Source organism: Oncorhynchus masou, chromosome 17 (assembly GCF_036934945.1).
Source record: "Oncorhynchus masou masou isolate Uvic2021 chromosome 17, UVic_Omas_1.1, whole genome shotgun sequence".
Lineage (NCBI taxonomy): Eukaryota > Metazoa > Chordata > Actinopteri > Salmoniformes > Salmonidae > Oncorhynchus > Oncorhynchus masou.
The window spans coordinates 43,352,252-43,369,755 of NC_088228.1; the positions used below are offsets into that span (position 1 = coordinate 43,352,252).

Genomic DNA, 17,504 nt, shown 5'->3' on the forward strand with positions numbered 1-17,504 from the left:
TTTGCTGTTTGCTGTTTTCTTCTGTCTTTCTCTCTTTAGTTCTTTATCTTGGTTGTTGGTGCATTGGGGGGGTTCTTGGGGGTGGGGAATGGAATTAATTGTATTTTTTATTTTTCTTCTTGGGGGGACTGTGGGAGGGGTCTTGAATGGTTGAGGGACAGCTATTGGGGATCTTGGAGGGTTTTCTCCATTGTTTGTAATGGTAGGCCACTCTGATAGACCTACCTGGCCTCTGTTAAAACTGTAACTTAAAGTGATATCAGACCTCAGGTTAAGCCCCAGATGCAGACAGTTCAACATAACAAAAGCGTATTACAAAAACAGGGGGCAGGCATACGACAGGTCAAGGGCAGCCAGAGGTTGTCACATCCTGACTTTAGTTCCTTTTTTATGTCTCTATTTTGGTTTGGTCAGGGCGTGAGTTGGGGTGGGCATTCTAGGTTTTGTACTTCTATGTGTTTGTCCTGGGATGGTTCCCAATCAGAGGCAGCTGTCAATCGTTGTCTCTGATTGAGAACCATACTTAGGTAGCCTGTTCCCACCTGTGTTTGTGAGTAGTTGTTTCCTGTTTTGTGTATTTTCACCTTACAGGACTGTTTCGTGTCGTTCATGCTCTTTGTTGTTTTTTTTTGTCATTCAGTGTTCAGTTTATTTCATTAAATTTACAATGAACACTTACCACGCTGCGTGTTGGTCCGATGATTCCTATTCCTCCTCATCAGACGAAGAGGAGATTCGTTACAGAGCTCAGTAATCCAGAGCAGAGTCCGAAAGGTACAGAACAGGGCAGGCAGAGGTCGGTCATCCATGGCAGTGTCACAGGGTACAGAGCAGCAGGCAGGCTCAGGTCAGGGCAGGCCGATGGTGAAAACCAGGAAAACTAGAAAACAGGGACGAGAGAGAACAGGAGTAGGGGAAAACCGCTGGTAGGCTTGACGGAGACAAGACGAACTGGCAACAGACAAACAGAGAACACAGGGATAAATACACAGGGGAGAATGGAAGGGGTGGAGACAAGCACAAGGACAGGTGAAACCAATCAGGGTGTGACGAGTGGGCACAGCAGTAAATGTGCACGAGAAGTTGAACAGAATTTTTGCGTTCAAGTTTGTGCTCAGCAGACCTGAAATATGTCCAGAGCTGAATTGTTTTTGAGGGAACATTGGACACAGGGCTTCAGTAAAAAATGTATTTGCCTAGGCTAGGCCTAAATCAATATGCTGATAAAACCCTTGGCCTAACAGATTTGAATTGGAAATGTAATATGTGGGCCAATGACAAGTCTAATTCGATGGTGAGCCATGCAAACTGTAGAATTTGAGTTAATTGGCTTTAGGCCTAAATCTGCAACAACAAAGATCTGGGGGATGTACCCTAGATCCCCGGCTATAAATCCTGAATATATTTAAGTACACCTATAGGTCAAGGCTTTGTACTGTACACCTTTACCAACTTGAAGAAGGCTCCCTGGTCTTCTGATTATTCCTTGTGCTACGTTACTATCATTGACGATTTTAGCATGTAAATCTAAAAAACAGTGCCCACAAACTGTTAGGGCCGACATAAAGAGTCCCAACAGAAGTCCCAACACCTTACCACTGTTACACCTGGCTATCAGCGGAGCCTTGTCTGGCAGTGAAACAGTTCATTCAGCCTCATTTACTACCTTTTAAAAAGACATAGCGGATATGGCTGACTTGCTTTAACAAATGTGGTTTCTACTGACAATTGAGATGTACAAACTATGGCATAAGGGGACAACAAGCAAATAAGAGGCAATCGGTAATTTCAATTAAGACATTAATGAGCGAGCTATGATGGACGTATTCAATATAACTATTTGTACAGTACTTTTGAAATGTACAGTGACATAATTCAAAACATGGGCCATTCTTTCAGTATTCTCCCTGTACACCAAGTCATAACCGTAGGATAAATAAAGGGGGCATATAAGCAGACAATGAAAGCTCTTACAATATTCGATGATGACATTTCTCTTAAAGAGGCTATAGGCTACATGTGCACCAGCAAGTCTGAACAGTAGGCAAAATTAGCAGGGGAAACAGGACCAAAATATTAGGGTGAGGCATATGGGCTACTAACAGCTTACTACACAACATATACTTAGTATTACTTTCTTTGCTACAGTGTACATATCCCTCTGGCATAACATTTATGCAAGACATTTTTGGACTCACCTTGTTGTGCTATGCTCACTTGAGCAGGAAGCTGGCGTGGCAGTCCTTCGTAGGCAGATTTTGTCATCAAACTTTGTCATCAAAGTCCGGTATTCTCTGGATTTATGGTGCTTTCAAGACAACTGGGAACTCTGAAGAAAACAAGGTTGAATCATGATGACGTCAGTAATCTTCAGATTGGTGCTCTAGAAGAGGCCACAGTTTCTGACTTGCAATTCCGAGTTGGATGACCATTCAAAATGTATTTTCCCAGTCAGAACTAGTTTTTTTTCCCGAAGTTCCCAGTTGTCTTGAACTCACTGAAATCAGATTTCCCAGTTCTGAGTTTCCAGTTGTTTTGAGCGTGTCATGCTGGATTGACACCATGGCCAATGTTGAATGTTTATCCTTTTAAGCTTGGAAAAGAGACCCTTAAACCCAGACTTGGACCACACACCCACTCCACTGAATAGCAGGCTAGTGATTGCTTTGCAATGCTTGCAGTTAGCCACTGACTCCTTACAAACCACTCATGGTTGAATTCGCGATTTCCAACTTGTTGTGTAATGTTTATGTCCAATGGCCGATGAGCACCGATACGTTTTATCTATAATTTCTCTTCATTAATTATCTTCATATGACAAGGATTAAAAAGGATTTGCCAGTAGATTGTCGACTTGATTTAATATGATGACTGCTTGCATGCTAGCTAAGATCAGTCCAATCAAAACTGCTGTAGTTATAACGTGATTTGACATCATTTTCTGTGGCCAATGACCTTGAGCCTTCTCGGATGGGCACTTCTAATGTAACTCCATGGCAGTACCTAAGAGGCTTACATTTTCGTGCTCTAACCTTAGACTTGGCGGTGAAGTAGTATGCCCATGAGTGACAGAACACTGAGCCAATCACAGTGCAACTAGAGAACATTACCAACCCCTACACTCCGTTTTTTCCACTGGCTGTTTTTTCCACTGGCTGACTGAGTTTGGCTGAAACACCTGCATTTTGGAGCTGCCTTATGCAAGAAAGCAAAAAAGAGACGCAGTTTGTATGTGGCTTTATAAACATGTATTTTTTTAACAATGTTTGCAAGCTGGTATGTTACACGTATCAATGCCAAAATGACAGGCATCCCCACCAAAAAATAAGCCGAGGCCCGCTGATTATCGAGGAGTGTTGGAAAGATCTTTCAAATAGGCTACTGTGAGGAACTATTATCATTCACATGGAATACAACAAAATGATTTCGTTGACTTATTGTGTGAGGTGAATAAAAAATGAAGCTCAGTTTATTAGTGTATTACGTGCAGCAGGTCAGTTAGCCTACCTGCATGCGTGCTCATGCGTGTGCGCCCCGTCAACATTAAGAGGACAGAGAAACCAGACACGTTCATTGCTCACATTGAGTGCTCCAAACAAAATACAATGACAAAATTGACTAAATTAAAAAATGATGGTAGGAAGTAAACCAAAACTTGTTTCTCACAAGGGTAGCAGGTTGTGAACTCTGCAACCAACTATCCACTCAGAGAATGAGAACATAAATGACTGTAGGCCTAATTAATCCACGCATGAACAGAAATGTATGTAACCAAATTATGGCGATTAATGGTAAATGTACTACGGGTGACAAATGTAATGGGGAGTTGATCAAAATAAAGAATCAATGGGCAATTAGTACAATAAAACAACGAATCTGCAAGAATTAGCGTGAGACAGCTGAGCACATTAGGGAGAGCTAAGCGCATTCTGGAAAGAGACATGCCAATATCTTCACCACACACCCCTCCCCTTGTTCTCGTCTCAACATTTCAAATTATACACAAGACATTGTCTTCGCACATATTTTACATGCGTTGCTTTTCAGTCAATAGAAGACTGAAGAAGCTAATGATCCTCTGTGGCTTAATCATGATCTCTGGTGAAGCATTATGAATGACTTTTATTGATTTTGTATAGACAACAGTGACGTTATCATTATAGCAAATTCATTTCAATTTACTTTAAGCTGCAGTGACTACTGTTACCTAATCATGTCCTATGCTTAAACTACTCATCACATTAGGATTAAAAAAAAAATCAGAACCCGCACTGAGCACCATCTACTCAAAACATTTTCCCGCTGCTATAACTCTTTTCATGCATACAACATTTTGCCACTTTTGGTGACTTGACCTAAATGGCATACTGTATGAATATGAATATAGCCCATGATTTATGGCCTGTAGGGGGGGCGTTGAGGGGGCAGTGGCGGGGGCATTCTTGTGATATTCTCAGCAGTAAAATGTGAGTTTAATTTTCAAAAAGAAAAGTGACGTCGCTTTCGAATGATGTGTCACTTTCTATTTTCTATTTAAGCTCCCCAAAACAACCGCTCGGAGTGTTTAACAGTTTAACGAATTGGAGTGTTCCAGATTTACATTTACGACATCATGTATACCAGCCCTGAGTACAGGTTGTAGCTGCGAGGTTTGACCGCAGGGGACTGACTGCTTTCTGTTGAGTGAGTTCTGGAATGCTGCCTTACTGCGCAATCCCTTCATACAGCTGCAGGGAATATATGTCCAGCACTGTGCGCTCCGCGCTACCACAGTCCACTATGGAACGGAAAGGGGATGACTGGCACAGGACCGAAGGAGAAAGAAGACACCACAAGTCCCAGGATGACGGGTTACAGGAGCGAGATGCTGTATATTCTGGAGAAGCCCCAGATGCGAGGCGAGGAGGAGCGGCTTCGAACTTTTGAAAACTGGCAGAGGGACACACCAGTCACCGCGGGCAACCTGGCCAGAGCGGGATTCTATTTTCTGGGAACAGAAGATAAGGTTCAGTGCTTCTGTTGCGGAGGGATCCTGCGGTACTGGGTCCATGGGGACAGTCCGATCCTCGAACACAAGAGGCACTTCCCCACCTGTAGTTTCGTGCTGGGTAGAGCCGTTGGGAATATCCCGCTGTTTGTCGTTTCCAGGTCCCCTTCTGACTCCGTGGACGGCCAGCTGTTGAGCCAGCTCCAGAGGATGACCGTGGACGACCAGGGAACGGCCGGGCAGGCTGTCTACCCTGAGATGGAGTTAGAGGAATCGCGGCTCACCACCTTCCACAACTGGCCCACGGGTGCTGCGGTCCAGCCCAATGTTCTGGCGAGGGCAGGATTCTTCTACACAGGTACGCAATAGTCTTTGTTGATGGTGACAGTGTGTTGTGAATTGTTTCTGAATTTCTGAACTTTTCTGAATTCTGTTGGGTACGTTTAATAACTTACTTCTTGCTTTTGGTTCCCTATAAAGTCCCATTAAGGTTTGTTGAAGCTTTGCTTTTGGATAAAGTTAAGCACGCCTTGGCAATTACGCATTTGCTATTTGATATTCAGAAATAGCAGGGTAGTGGAACAGTGGTCACTACGAGTTTCCAGTCTTTGTGTGTGAGTTCATGTGACAATAGTGACGCTGAGTCATGTATTTGTGAACAGAAAAAGCTGGACAGGACTCGGACTGCGTAAAGAAGAAAATACCATCGCTGTAGTGCTTAGACTGTTGTGGTATTTAAAGCTTAGAAATTAAAGCGACTATGAGAGAGAATTAGAGAAACTACTTTTCCTTTGTTTGGAATTCAGTTTTGGAAATGCAATAATACAATCCACATTCTCACAACAGTTTTGGGTGTGTATCATTGTGAACATTTGTCTCATTGTGTTTGTGTACACATACAGTTTCCCCTCGGTGTGTACTGTATGCATATGTGTGTTTGTTTGTGTGGGTGTATGAGTGTATTTGTATGTATGTGTACGTGTGTGTGTGTGTGTGGGAGAGAGAGAAAATGTGTTCCTTTAGTGTGTGTCTAATATTCAGGTAAACTCTGTGTCAGTGATTATGATATGTAAGTGCTGTGATAATACTTGGTCTGTGTCCCTCACACTCCTAGGCCACGGTGACAACGTAAAATGCTTTCACTGTGACGGAGGGCTGAGGAACTGGGAACCTGGAGATGACCCCTGGCAGGAGCATGCCAAGTGGTTCCCACGGTAACACACAACAGCACCAACACACACTACCTGTAAAAAGGCATTCTGTCATGCCTTTGACTCTGTGTCCACGGTGCGGCTGGGTCAATAGGCTACTTCTCTTCTTCCTCAGATGTGACTTCCTGATCCAGACGAGAGGACGTGACTACGTCAGTACTATCCAGGCTACCCACTTCCACAGAGAGACTGTGGTAAGTACCTTTATACCTCAGTGTTGTCCTTCACTCTCATACGTTGTCATACCAAAATCAAAAATAATTAGCATATTCATAATGTGTCATCATAACCGTTGTGGTCGCTGCAGTGTGTTAGTTACAGAATAGATCCTGAGGGTGGATTTGTTTTCCAGGGTGGATCACAGACACCGGTGTCCCAAGAAATTACTTCAGCAAATGGTGAGTCCCAGATTACAAATTAAAACATTGAAAGATACATTACATCCGCTTAATTCTCTTGACCCCAAATGAAATGGCAGGGTAGTCCGCCCCATGTGTTAACCTGTGCTGAACAAACACAATAACTATGGATAGCCTTGGAAACGAATACGCTGCTTCCACTTGGCTGCAGACTAAGAGGATGTAGTATTTCATAAGTGGGACCTTAATCATGTGAATGGAGCTGGATAATCACAAATACTGCTTGTTTCAGCTGTTTTAGAGAACAGGCAGAGGAACAGATGGATCCCTCAGTGGTGCTTTTCAATGTAGCTATTAGAGCACAACTGAAACCTGAATTTCTTCCTGTGGATGAATGTGTGTCAGAGGCGATGTGGGGCCCTGGGTTGCCTACTCTATCGAGTCACACACCCTGGGGTACTGCTCTCTCTACTGGGCTGTTTATCAAATGATAGAATGCTCACACTTGTCATCACATACTGTTGCTGAATCTGCACTGCTATCCATCTGTTTTTACAGGAGTGGGAAAAGGTCATTGCTTTTGCTTGAACACACATCTCTCTTTTGGTTTTCTCACGGAGAGAGAGATTGCCTCGGTTAGATATACTTTTTTTCCAGTGCTATTGGTTTTTAGTGAAACTCTCTCTCTCATATATATATATATTCCTCTCTTCCTGTCCTCTTTTTCCTCTCCCCCTGCCTCCATTCCTCTCTTCCTGTCCTATTTTTCCACTCCCCCACCCTCCATTCCTCTCTCCCTGTCCTCTTTTTCCTCTCCCCCACCCTCCATTCCTCTCTTCCTGTCCTCTTTTTCCTCTCCCCCTCCCTCCATTCCTCTCTTCCTGTCCTCTTTTTCCTCTCCCCCTGCCTCCATTCCTCTCTTCCTGTCCTCTTTTTCCTCTCCCCCTCCCTCCATTCCTCTCTTCCTGTCCTCTTTTTCCTCTCCCCCTCCCTCCATTCCTCTCTTCCTGTCCTCTTTTTCCTCTCCCCCTCCCTCCATTCCTCTCTCCCTGTCCTGTTTTTCCTCTCCCCCTCCCTCCATTCCTCTCTTCCTGTCCTCTTTCTCCTCTCCCCCTCCCTCCATTCCTCTCTTCCTGTCCTCTTTTTCCTCTCCCCTCCCTCCATTCCTCTCTTCCTGTCCTCTTTTTCCTCTCCCCCTCCCTCCATTCCTCTCTTCCTGTCCTATTTTTCCTCTCCCCCTGCCTCCATTCCTCTCTTCCTGTCCTCTTTTTCCTCTCCCCCTCCCTCCATTCCTCTCTTCCTGTCCTATTTTTCCTCTCCCCCACCCTCCATTCCTCTCTTCCTGTCCTCTTTTTCCTCCCCCTCCCTCCATTCCTCTCTTCCTGTCCTATTTTTCCTCCCCCCTCCCTCCATTCCTCTTCCTGTCCTCTTTTTCCTCTCCCCCACCCTCCATTCCTCTCTTCCTGTCCTATTTTTCCTCCCCCCCTCCCTCCATTCCTCTCTTCCTGTCCTCTTTTTCCTCTCCCCCTCCCTCCATTCCTCTCTTCCTGTCCTATTTTTCCTCCCCCCCTCCCTCCATTCCTCTTCCTGTCCTCTTTTTCCTCTCCCCCACCCTCCATTCCTCTCTTCCTGTCCTATTTTTCCTCTCCCCCTGCCTCCATTCCTCTCTTCCTGTCCTATTTTTCCTCCCCCCCTCCCTCCATTCCTCTCTTCCTGTCCTCTTTTTCCTCTCCCCCTCCCTCCATTCCTCTCTTCCTGTCCTATTTTTCCTCCCCCCCTCCCTCCATTCCTCTTCCTGTCCTCTTTTTCCTCTCCCCCACCCTCCATTCCTCTCTTCCTGTCCTATTTTTCCTCCCCCCCCCTCCATTCCTCTCTTCCTGTCCTCTTTTTCCTCTCCCCCTCCCTCCATTCCTCTCTTCCTGTCCTATTTTTCCTCCCCCCCTCCCTCCATTCCTCTTCCTGTCCTCTTTTTCCTCTCCCCCACCCTCCATTCCTCTCTTCCTGTCCTATTTTTCCTCTCCCCCTGCCTCCATTCCTCTCTTCCTGTCCTATTTTTCCTCCCCCCCCCCTCCATTCCTCTCTTCCTGTCCTCTTTTTCCTCTCCCCTCCCTCCATTCCTCTCTTCCTGTCCTATTTTTCCTCCCCCTCCCTCCATTCCTCTTCCTGTCCTCTTTTTCCTCTCCCCCACCCTCCATTCCTCTCTTCCTGTCCTATTTTTCCTCTCCCCCTCCCTCCATTCCTCTCTTCCTGTCCTCTTTTTCCTCTCCCCTCCCTCCATTCCTCTCTTCCTGTCCTCTTTTTCCTCTCCCCCACCCTCCATTCCTCTCTTCCTGTCCTCTTTTCCTCTCCCCCTCCCTCCATTCCTCTCTTCCTGTCCTCTTTTCCTCTCCCCCCCCTCCATTCCTCTCTTCCTGTCCTCTTTTTCCTCTCCCCCTCCCTCCATTCCTCTTCCTGTCCTCTTTTTCCTCTCCCCCTCCCTCCATTCCTCTCTTCCTGTCCTATTTTTCCTCCCCCTCCCTCCATTCCTCTTCCTGTCCTCTTTTCCTCTCCCCCACCCTCCATTCCTCTCTTCCTGTCCTCTTTTTCCTCTCCCCCTGCCTCCATTCCTCTCTTCCTGTCCTCTTTTTCCTCTCCCCCTCCCTCCATTCCTCTCTTCCTGTCCTCTTTTTCCTCTCCCCCTCCCTCCATTCCTCTCTTCCTGTCCTCTTTTCCTCTCCCCCTGCCTCCATTCCTCTCTTCCTGTCCTCTTTTTCCTTTCCCCCTCCCTCCATTCCTCTCTTCCTGTCCTCTTTTTCCTCTCCCCCTCCCTCCATTCCTCTCTCCCTATCCTGTTTTTCCTCTCCCCCTCCCTCCATTCCTCTCTTCCTGTCCTCTTTCTCCTCTCCCCCTCCCTCCATTCCTCTCTTCCTGTCCTCTTTTTCCTCTCCCCCTCCCTCCATTCCTCTCTTCCTGTCCTCTTTTCCTCCCCCTCCCTCCATTCCTCTCTTCCTGTCCTCTTTTTCCTCTCCCCCTGCCTCCATTCCTCTCTTCCTGTCCTCTTTTTCCTCTCCCCCTCCCTCCATTCCTCTCTTCCTGTCCTATTTTTCCTCTCCCCCACCCTCCATTCCTCTCTTCCTGTCCTCTTTTTCCTCCCCCCCTCCCTCCATTCCTCTCTTCCTGTCCTATTTTTCCTCCCCCCCTCCCTCCATTCCTCTTCCTGTCCTCTTTTTCCTCTCCCCCACCCTCCATTCCTCTCTTCCTGTCCTATTTTTCCTCCCCCCCTCCCTCCATTCCTCTTCCTGTCCTCTTTTTCCTCTCCCCCACCCTCCATTCCTCTCTTCCTGTCCTATTTTTCCTCTCCCCCTCCCTCCATTCCTCTCTTCCTGTCCTCTTTTTCCTCTCCCCCTGCCTCCATTACTCTCTTCCTGTCCTCTTTTTCCTCTCCCCCTCCCTCCATTCCTCTCTTCCTGTCCTCTTTTTCCTCTCCCCCTCCCTCCATTCCTCTCTTCCTGTCCTCTTTTTCCTCTCCCCCTCCCTCCATTCCTCTCTTCCTGTCCTCTTTTTCCTCCCCCCTCCCTCCATTCCTCTTCCTGTCCTCTTTTTCCTCTCCCCCACCCTCCATTCCTCTCTTCCTGTCCTATTTTTCCTCTCCCCCTCCCTCCATTCCTCTCTTCCTGTCCTCTTTTTCCTCTCCCCCTGCCTCCATTACTCTCTTCCTGTCCTCTTTTTCCTCTCCCCTCCCTCCATTCCTCTCTTCCTGTCCTCTTTTCCTCTCCCCCTCCCTCCATTCCCCTCTTCCTGTCCTCTTTTTCCTCTCCCCTCCCTCCATTCCTCTTCCTGTCCTCTTTTTCCTCTCCCCTCCCTCCATTCCTCTCTTCCTGTCTTCTTTTTCCTCTCCCCCTCCCTCCATTCCTCTCTTCCTGTCCTCTTTTCCTCTCCCCCTGCCTCCATTCCTCTCTTCCTGTCCTCTTTTTCCTCTCCCCCTCCCTCCATTCCTCTCTTCCTGTCCTCTTTTTCCTCTCCCCCTCCCTCCATTCCTCTCTTCCTGTCCTCTTTTTCCTCTCCCCCTCCCTCCATTCCTCTCTCCCTATCCTGTTTTTCCTCTCCCCTCCCTCCATTCCTCTCTTCCTGTCCTCTTTCTCCTCTCCCCCTCCCTCCATTCCTCTCTTCCTGTCCTCTTTTTCCTCTCCCCCTCCCTCCATTCCTCTCTTCCTGTCCTCTTTTCCTCCCCCTCCCTCCATTCCTCTCTTCCTGTCCTCTTTTTCCTCTCCCCCTGCCTCCATTCCTCTCTTCCTGTCCTCTTTTCCTCTCCCCTCCCTCCATTCCTCTCTTCCTGTCCTATTTTTCCTCTCCCCCACCCTCCATTCCTCTCTTCCTGTCCTCTTTTCCTCCCCCCTCCCTCCATTCCTCTCTTCCTGTCCTCTTTTTCCTCCCCCCCCCCCTCCATTCCTCTCTTCCTGTCCTATTTTTCCTCACCCCCTCCCTCCATTCCTCTTCCTGTCCTCTTTTTCCTCTCCCCCACCCTCCATTCCTCTCTTCCTGTCCTCTTTTTCCTCTCCCCCTCCCTCCATTCCTCTCTACCTGTCCTCTTTTTCCTTTCCCCCTCCCTCCATTCCTCTCTTCCTGTCCTCTTTTTCCTCTCCCCCTCCCTCCATTCCTCTCTTCCTGTCCTCTTTTTCCTCTCCCCCTGCCTCCATTCCTCTCTTCCTGTCCTCTTTTTCCTCTCCCCCTCCCTCCATTCCTCTCTTCCTGTCCTCTTTTTCCTTTCCCCCTCCCTCCATTCCTCTCTTCCTGTCCTCTTTTTCCTCTCCCCCTCCCTCCATTCCTCTCTTCCTGTCCTCTTTTTCCTCTCCCCCTGCCTCCATTCCTCTCTTCCTGTCCTCTTTTTCCTCTCCCCCTCCCTCCATTCCTCTCTTCCTGTCCTCTTTTTCCTCTCCCCCTCCCTCCATTCCTCTCTTCCTGTCCTCTTTTTCCTCTCCCCCTCCCTCCATTCCTCTCTCCCTATCCTGTTTTTCCTCTCCCCCTCCCTCCATTCCTCTCTTCCTGTCCTCTTTCTCCTCTCCCCCTCCCTCCAAACCTCTCTTCCTGTCCTATTTTTCCTCTCCCCCACCCTCCATTCCTCTCTTCCTGTCCTCTTTTTCCTCCCCCTCCCTCCATTCCTCTCTTCCTGTCCTATTTTTCCTCCCCCCCTCCCTCCATTCCTCTTCCTGTCCTCTTTTTCCTCTCCCCCACCCTCCATTCCTCTCTTCCTGTCCTATTTTTCCTCCCCCCCTCCCTCCATTCCTCTTCCTGTCCTCTTTTCCTCTCCCCCACCCTCCATTCCTCTCTTCCTGTCCTATTTTTCCTCTCCCCCTCCCTCCATTCCTCTCTTCCTGTCCTCTTTTTCCTCTCCCCCTGCCTCCATTACTCTCTTCCTGTCCTCTTTTCCTCTCCCCCTCCCTCCATTCCTCTCTTCCTGTCCTCTTTTTCCTTTCCCCTCCCTCCATTCCTCTCTTCCTGTCCTCTTTTCCTCTCCCCTCCCTCCATTCCTCTCTTCCTGTCCTCTTTTTCCTCCCCCTCCCTCCATTCCTCTCTTCCTGTCCTCTTTTTCCTCTCCCCCTGCCTCCATTCCTCTCTTCCTGTCCTCTTTTTCCTCTCCCCCTCCCTCCATTCCTCTCTTCCCTCTCCCCCTCCCTCCATTCCTCTCTTCCTGTCCTATTTTTCCTCTCCCCCACCCTCCATTCCTCTCTTCCTGTCCTCTTTTTCCTCCCCCCCTCCCTCCATTCCTCTCTTCCTGTCCTCTTTTCCTCCCCCCTCCCTCCATTCCTCTCTTCCTGTCCTATTTTTCCTCCCCCCCTCCCTCCATTCCTCTTCCTGTCCTCTTTTTCCTCTCCCCCACCCTCCATTCCTCTCTTCCTGTCCTCTTTTTCCTCTCCCCCTCCCTCCATTCCTCTCTACCTGTCCTCTTTTTCCTTTCCCCCCCCTCCATTCCTCTCTTCCTGTCCTCTTTTCCTCTCCCCTCCCTCCATTCCTCTCTTCCTGTCCTCTTTTTCCTCTCCCCCTGCCTCCATTCCTCTCTTCCTGTCCTCTTTTCCTCTCCCCTCCCTCCATTCCTCTCTTCCTGTCCTCTTTTTCCTTTCCCCTCCCTCCATTCCTCTCTTCCTGTCCTCTTTTTCCTCTCCCCCTCCCTCCATTCCTCTCTTCCTGTCCTCTTTTTCCTCTCCCCCTGCCTCCATTCCTCTCTTCCTGTCCTCTTTTCCTCTCCCCCTCCCTCCATTCCTCTCTTCCTGTCCTCTTTTCCTCTCCCCCTCCCTCCATTCCTCTCTTCCTGTCCTCTTTTTCCTCTCCCCCTCCCTCCATTCCTCTCTTCCTGTCCTATTTTTCCTCTCCCCCTCCCTCCATTCCTCTCTTCCTGTCCTGTTTTTCCTCTCCCCCTCCCTCCATTCCTCTCTTCCTGTCCTATTTTTCCTCTCCCCCTCCCTCCATTCCTCTCTTCCTGTCCTGTTTTTCCTCTCCCCTCCCTCCATTCCTCTCTTCCTGTCCTCTTTCTCCTCTCCCCCTCCCTCCATTCCTCTCTTCCTGTCCTATTTTTCCTCTCCCCCACCCTCCATTCCTCTCTTCCTGTCCTCTTTTTCCTCCCCCCCTCCCTCCATTCCTCTCTTCCTGTCCTCTTTTTCCTCCCCCCCTCCCTCCATTCCTCTTCCTGTCCTCTTTTTCCTCTCCCCCACCCTCCATTCCTCTCTTCCTGTCCTATTTTTCCTCCCCCCCTCCCTCCATTCCTCTTCCTGTCCTCTTTTTCCTCTCCCCCACCCTCCATTCCTCTCTTCCTGTCCTATTTTTCCTCTCCCCCTCCCTCCATTCCTCTCTTCCTGTCCTCTTTTTCCTCTCCCCCTGCCTCCATTACTCTCTTCCTGTCCTCTTTTTCCTCTCCCCCTCCCTCCATTCCTCTCTTCCTGTCCTCTTTTTCCTTTCCCCCTCCCTCCATTCCTCTCTTCCTGTCCTCTTTTTCCTCTCCCCCTCCCTCCATTCCTCTCTTCCTGTCCTCTTTTTCCTCTCCCCCTGCCTCCATTCCTCTCTTCCTGTCCTCTTTTTCCTCTCCCCTCCCTCCATTCCTCTCTTCCCTCTCCCCCTCCCTCCATTCCTCTCTTCCTGTCCTCTTTTCCTCTCCCCCTCCCTCCATTCCTCTCTTCCTGTCCTATTTTTCCTCTCCCCCTCCCTCCATTCCTCTCTTCCTGTCCTCTTTTCCTCTCCCCTCCCTCCATTCCTCTCTCCCTGTCCTCTTTTTCCTCTCCCCCACCCTCCATTCCTCTCTTCCTGTCCTCTTTTTCCTCTCCCCTCCCTCCATTCCTCTCTTCCTGTCTTCTTTTTCCTCTCCCCCTCCCTCCATTCCTCTCTTCCCTCTTTCTTTTGATCCCTCTCCCGGCATCTCCTCCCTCTGCCAGACGTGGTGGGTGGTCTGGGCACACCCTCAGTCATGCTGTCTCCTGTGGTCCAGACCGTGCTCCAGATGGGCTTTGAGGCTGGCCTGCTGGAGAGTCTGGTCCAGACCAAGTACCTGCTGACCGGCCAGCACTACACCTCCGTGTCTGGCCTGGTCACTGACGTACTGGCTGCTGAGGAGGAGGACAGGACCAGGGGGCTGCAGAGCAGAGTCCAGGGTAAGGATGGTGATCATGATGAGGATTATATTAAGAATGATGGATTGGATTTACATAGAGCTTCCTGATGCTCAATGCACATTGTAAGACCCTTACAGAAAAACTGCATGATTTCACATGTGGAAACGTGTTTTTGGAACACTTCCCATGTGAGCTATACCCGGGCAGGTGCTGCTAATATACACCCTGGTAGTGGAGGAAGTACTTGTCTTGGGGTATGGACCAGCAGATGGGCTGGGTAGAGTCCAGGGACCCACAGAGCAGGGGTAAAGGCCATAACTTTAATAAACAGCCTAAAACCTTTACCCTGAGGGGTGTCCGAAAAATAGCCTGCTGAGACCCATGTTGGTATTTTCAACTCTGATTGTTATGCACTTGAGTGAGGACCCAAAAGCGGTTTAACAAAAACAGAGTCCTTTAATGTAAACACAGGGAAGACATAGATCCTCATCAGATGTGGATAATGGAAAAATAGACAACCCGCAGAGAGGGCGACCAATGAAACAAAAAGTCCTTCTGATAATTACAAGAGAGCCCCCTTCTTAGCAGCAGAGGAGAATAGCTGGGTTAGCGGCGACAGGCTGCAGGTCTCTGGGTAGGCGCGGGTCGTAGAGGAACAGTGGTACCTGATCTCACATAGCATCAGATGAACTGGACACAGTGCAAACGATAAGACAGTTAGCTGAGTACAGGATGCACCTGCCAGGCAGATTCCGACAGGACAAGGATGAAGCAAACGAGACGATAGTTTGTTTCTGGCATGAGAAACTCAAACGAGAATCTGAGAATCTGACACAGAAAGTAGCAGGAACAGAGAGAGAAATAGAGACCTAATCAGAGGGAAAAAGGGAACAGGTGGGGAAAGGGTGAACGAGGTAGTTAGAGGAGATGGAGGAGGAGAGAAAGAGAAGGTAACCTAATACGACCAGCAGAGGGAGACCGAGTGAAGAGAAAGAACAGGAACAAGACATAATATGACAAGACATGACACTGATGTTGGCCACGTTCATATTTTTACATCCCTTTGATATTCTCGTGCATCTGCATTGATTGGATTGGATTGACACTGAGAATCAACAAATGGAGACTCTTGTTAACGATGTAAATAGATCACCGTGTGTAACCATGTGTCTCACCCTTGTTTACTGTTTGTTTTCTGTCCCATCAGAGCCGGTGGAGAGACAGGGTCCCAGTGCAGGAGGGGTCAGGACACAGACACCCATCAGAGAAAAAGGTCAGAGGTCATATTACACACACACACACACACACACACACACACACACACACACACACACACACACACACACACACACACACACACACACTTGTAAATTCATGTTTTGAATTTCAGCAGTGGGAGACTCCACCCCTGAGGAGCTCCTACGTCAGCTGCAGGAGGAGCGGACATGTAAGGTGTGTATGGACAAACTGGTATCCATCGTCTTCATCCCCTGTGGTCATCTGGTGGTGTGTAGCGACTGTGCTGCCAGCCTGCGTCACTGCCCCATCTGCAGAGCCACCATCAGAGGCAGCGTCCGAGCATTCATGTCCTGAGAGTCACACTCAAGTACAAGACCCTTGTGTGAGTCGGAGTGTGTATGTGTGTATATTCGTATGACAAAAGTATATCTAATACACCAACAAACAATATCCTTGTTTCACTTTTAGGCTTTTGTTTGCCTTTGACAAATGAAGAGAGATTCTACAACCCCTCGGGGCGGCTCATCTTTCTATAGGTGCTGTGAGAATTTTGTGGAAATGTCCCCTGGATTTTAGATGCCTGACAGATCTGACCCATTCTCCTAACTTCAATACTGTTCAGCTGTTGATTTGCCCTGCTCAAAATAACCTCCAAAATCAAAATGGCTTCTTTTTGGCTGTAGTAGAAGTTGTTGAATATATTTATTTTGATACAGTAAACACATTTCCAATATCATTATTGGTGTTTACAGAGATCAACTGGCAGAGCAAGAGTATCAGTCCAACTGCACATCAGATTACAGTTAGTTTGTACAAATACTAAAAATAATCCCTAAATCAAATTACCCAGAATCGGTTTATCAAAAGTACACATCATTTGGCCTCCCGAGTGGCGCAGCGGTCTTAGGCACTGCATCGCAGTGCTTGAGTCGTCACTACAGACCCGGGTTCAACCCGGAGACCCATGAGGTGGCGCACAGTTGGCCCAGCATCGTACATGCTGACAGTTGCCGGTTGTACGGCGTTTCCTCCGACACATTGGTGCGGCTGGCTTCCGGGTTGGGCGAGCAGTGTGTCAAGAAGCAATGCGGAATGGCAGGGTCGTGTTTCGATGGACGCATGGCCCTCGACCTTTGCCTCTCCCGAGTCCGTACGGGAGTTGCAGCGATGGGACAAGACTGTAACTATCAATTGGATACCACCAACTTGGGGAGAAAAAGTACAACATTTGTTTATTAACAAACTGATATTTACACTATTGAACACAGCACAGGTCTGGACAAATATGATTACATAATTGAAGAAGACTACAGAGGATACAAAATAAAGACAAATATAAATAGAAAAACAATGTCAGGCTCTTCCATTCCTGTTGCTGTTTTGCATTGAAAGGCAAAAAAACTGTTCCTGTAACTCAAATTATTTTAGGTGTCGAAAGATATTTTTTTATCAAGAGATAATGTGCAGTGTGTGTTCGCTGTTGGTAATGATCCTGGCTACAGTTCATAAAGTGTATCTGGTCCTTTGTTCATAAGTATTGACAGGCTGCCATGGCTTGGTATTGATAAGCTCGGGGTTTATTCATTGTTTATTCATTGGAGTGCAACAGAGTATTACAGATAGAAATGTAATGCATAGAGCTGGTATTATCTATGACAGAATGTCTATTACACAATACATCTATATCTGAATCTTCTGTAACATTGTCCTGAAATGTTACCTTTACACCTCAAATTATACCTTATTCCCTATATAGTGCACTACTTCAGGATATCATTTGGAACAAGGCCCATAGTTTACAATCATTATTTTTGCACCATCACTTAAGCCACCACCACTGTTCTGCAAACGCATTCATATGAAGCCAATATCAGTTGAGAGACAGCTGTGTATTTCATATTATCAGCCCAGAAGCCTGTCTATCAAGCCCACAAGGTGTTGATCAGGTGCTGGAAACATGAGACCGAACCAAATCTCCATATGTGCTGTGTTCAAGGCTCTTTTGATTAAGTAGAAAACAAGCTTTGATTTAACAAGGGTATTCATCACCTTCATGCCACAGCAGACAGACAGACATCAAGACAAATGATACAAATGAATGTAGAGGCTTCAGTTGGAACTAAGAAGTACA

General features: G+C 47.9%; 1 protein-coding gene across 1 annotated transcript; it reads left to right on the forward strand.

Annotated features, from left to right (window-relative positions):
- Window positions 1-4,732: 4,732 nt before the first annotated feature.
- LOC135559079 (baculoviral IAP repeat-containing protein 7-like) lies at window positions 4,733-16,702 on the forward strand. The gene is made up of 8 exons (XM_064993444.1): window positions 4,733-5,345; window positions 6,102-6,201; window positions 6,314-6,392; window positions 6,551-6,596; window positions 13,958-14,173; window positions 15,342-15,407; window positions 15,525-15,755; window positions 15,842-16,702. Exons 1-7 carry the CDS (start codon window positions 4,796-4,798, stop codon window positions 15,725-15,727), a joined length of 1,260 nt encoding a protein of 419 aa, XP_064849516.1. The 5' UTR covers window positions 4,733-4,795; the 3' UTR covers window positions 15,728-15,755; window positions 15,842-16,702.
- Window positions 16,703-17,504: the final 802 nt, after the last annotated feature.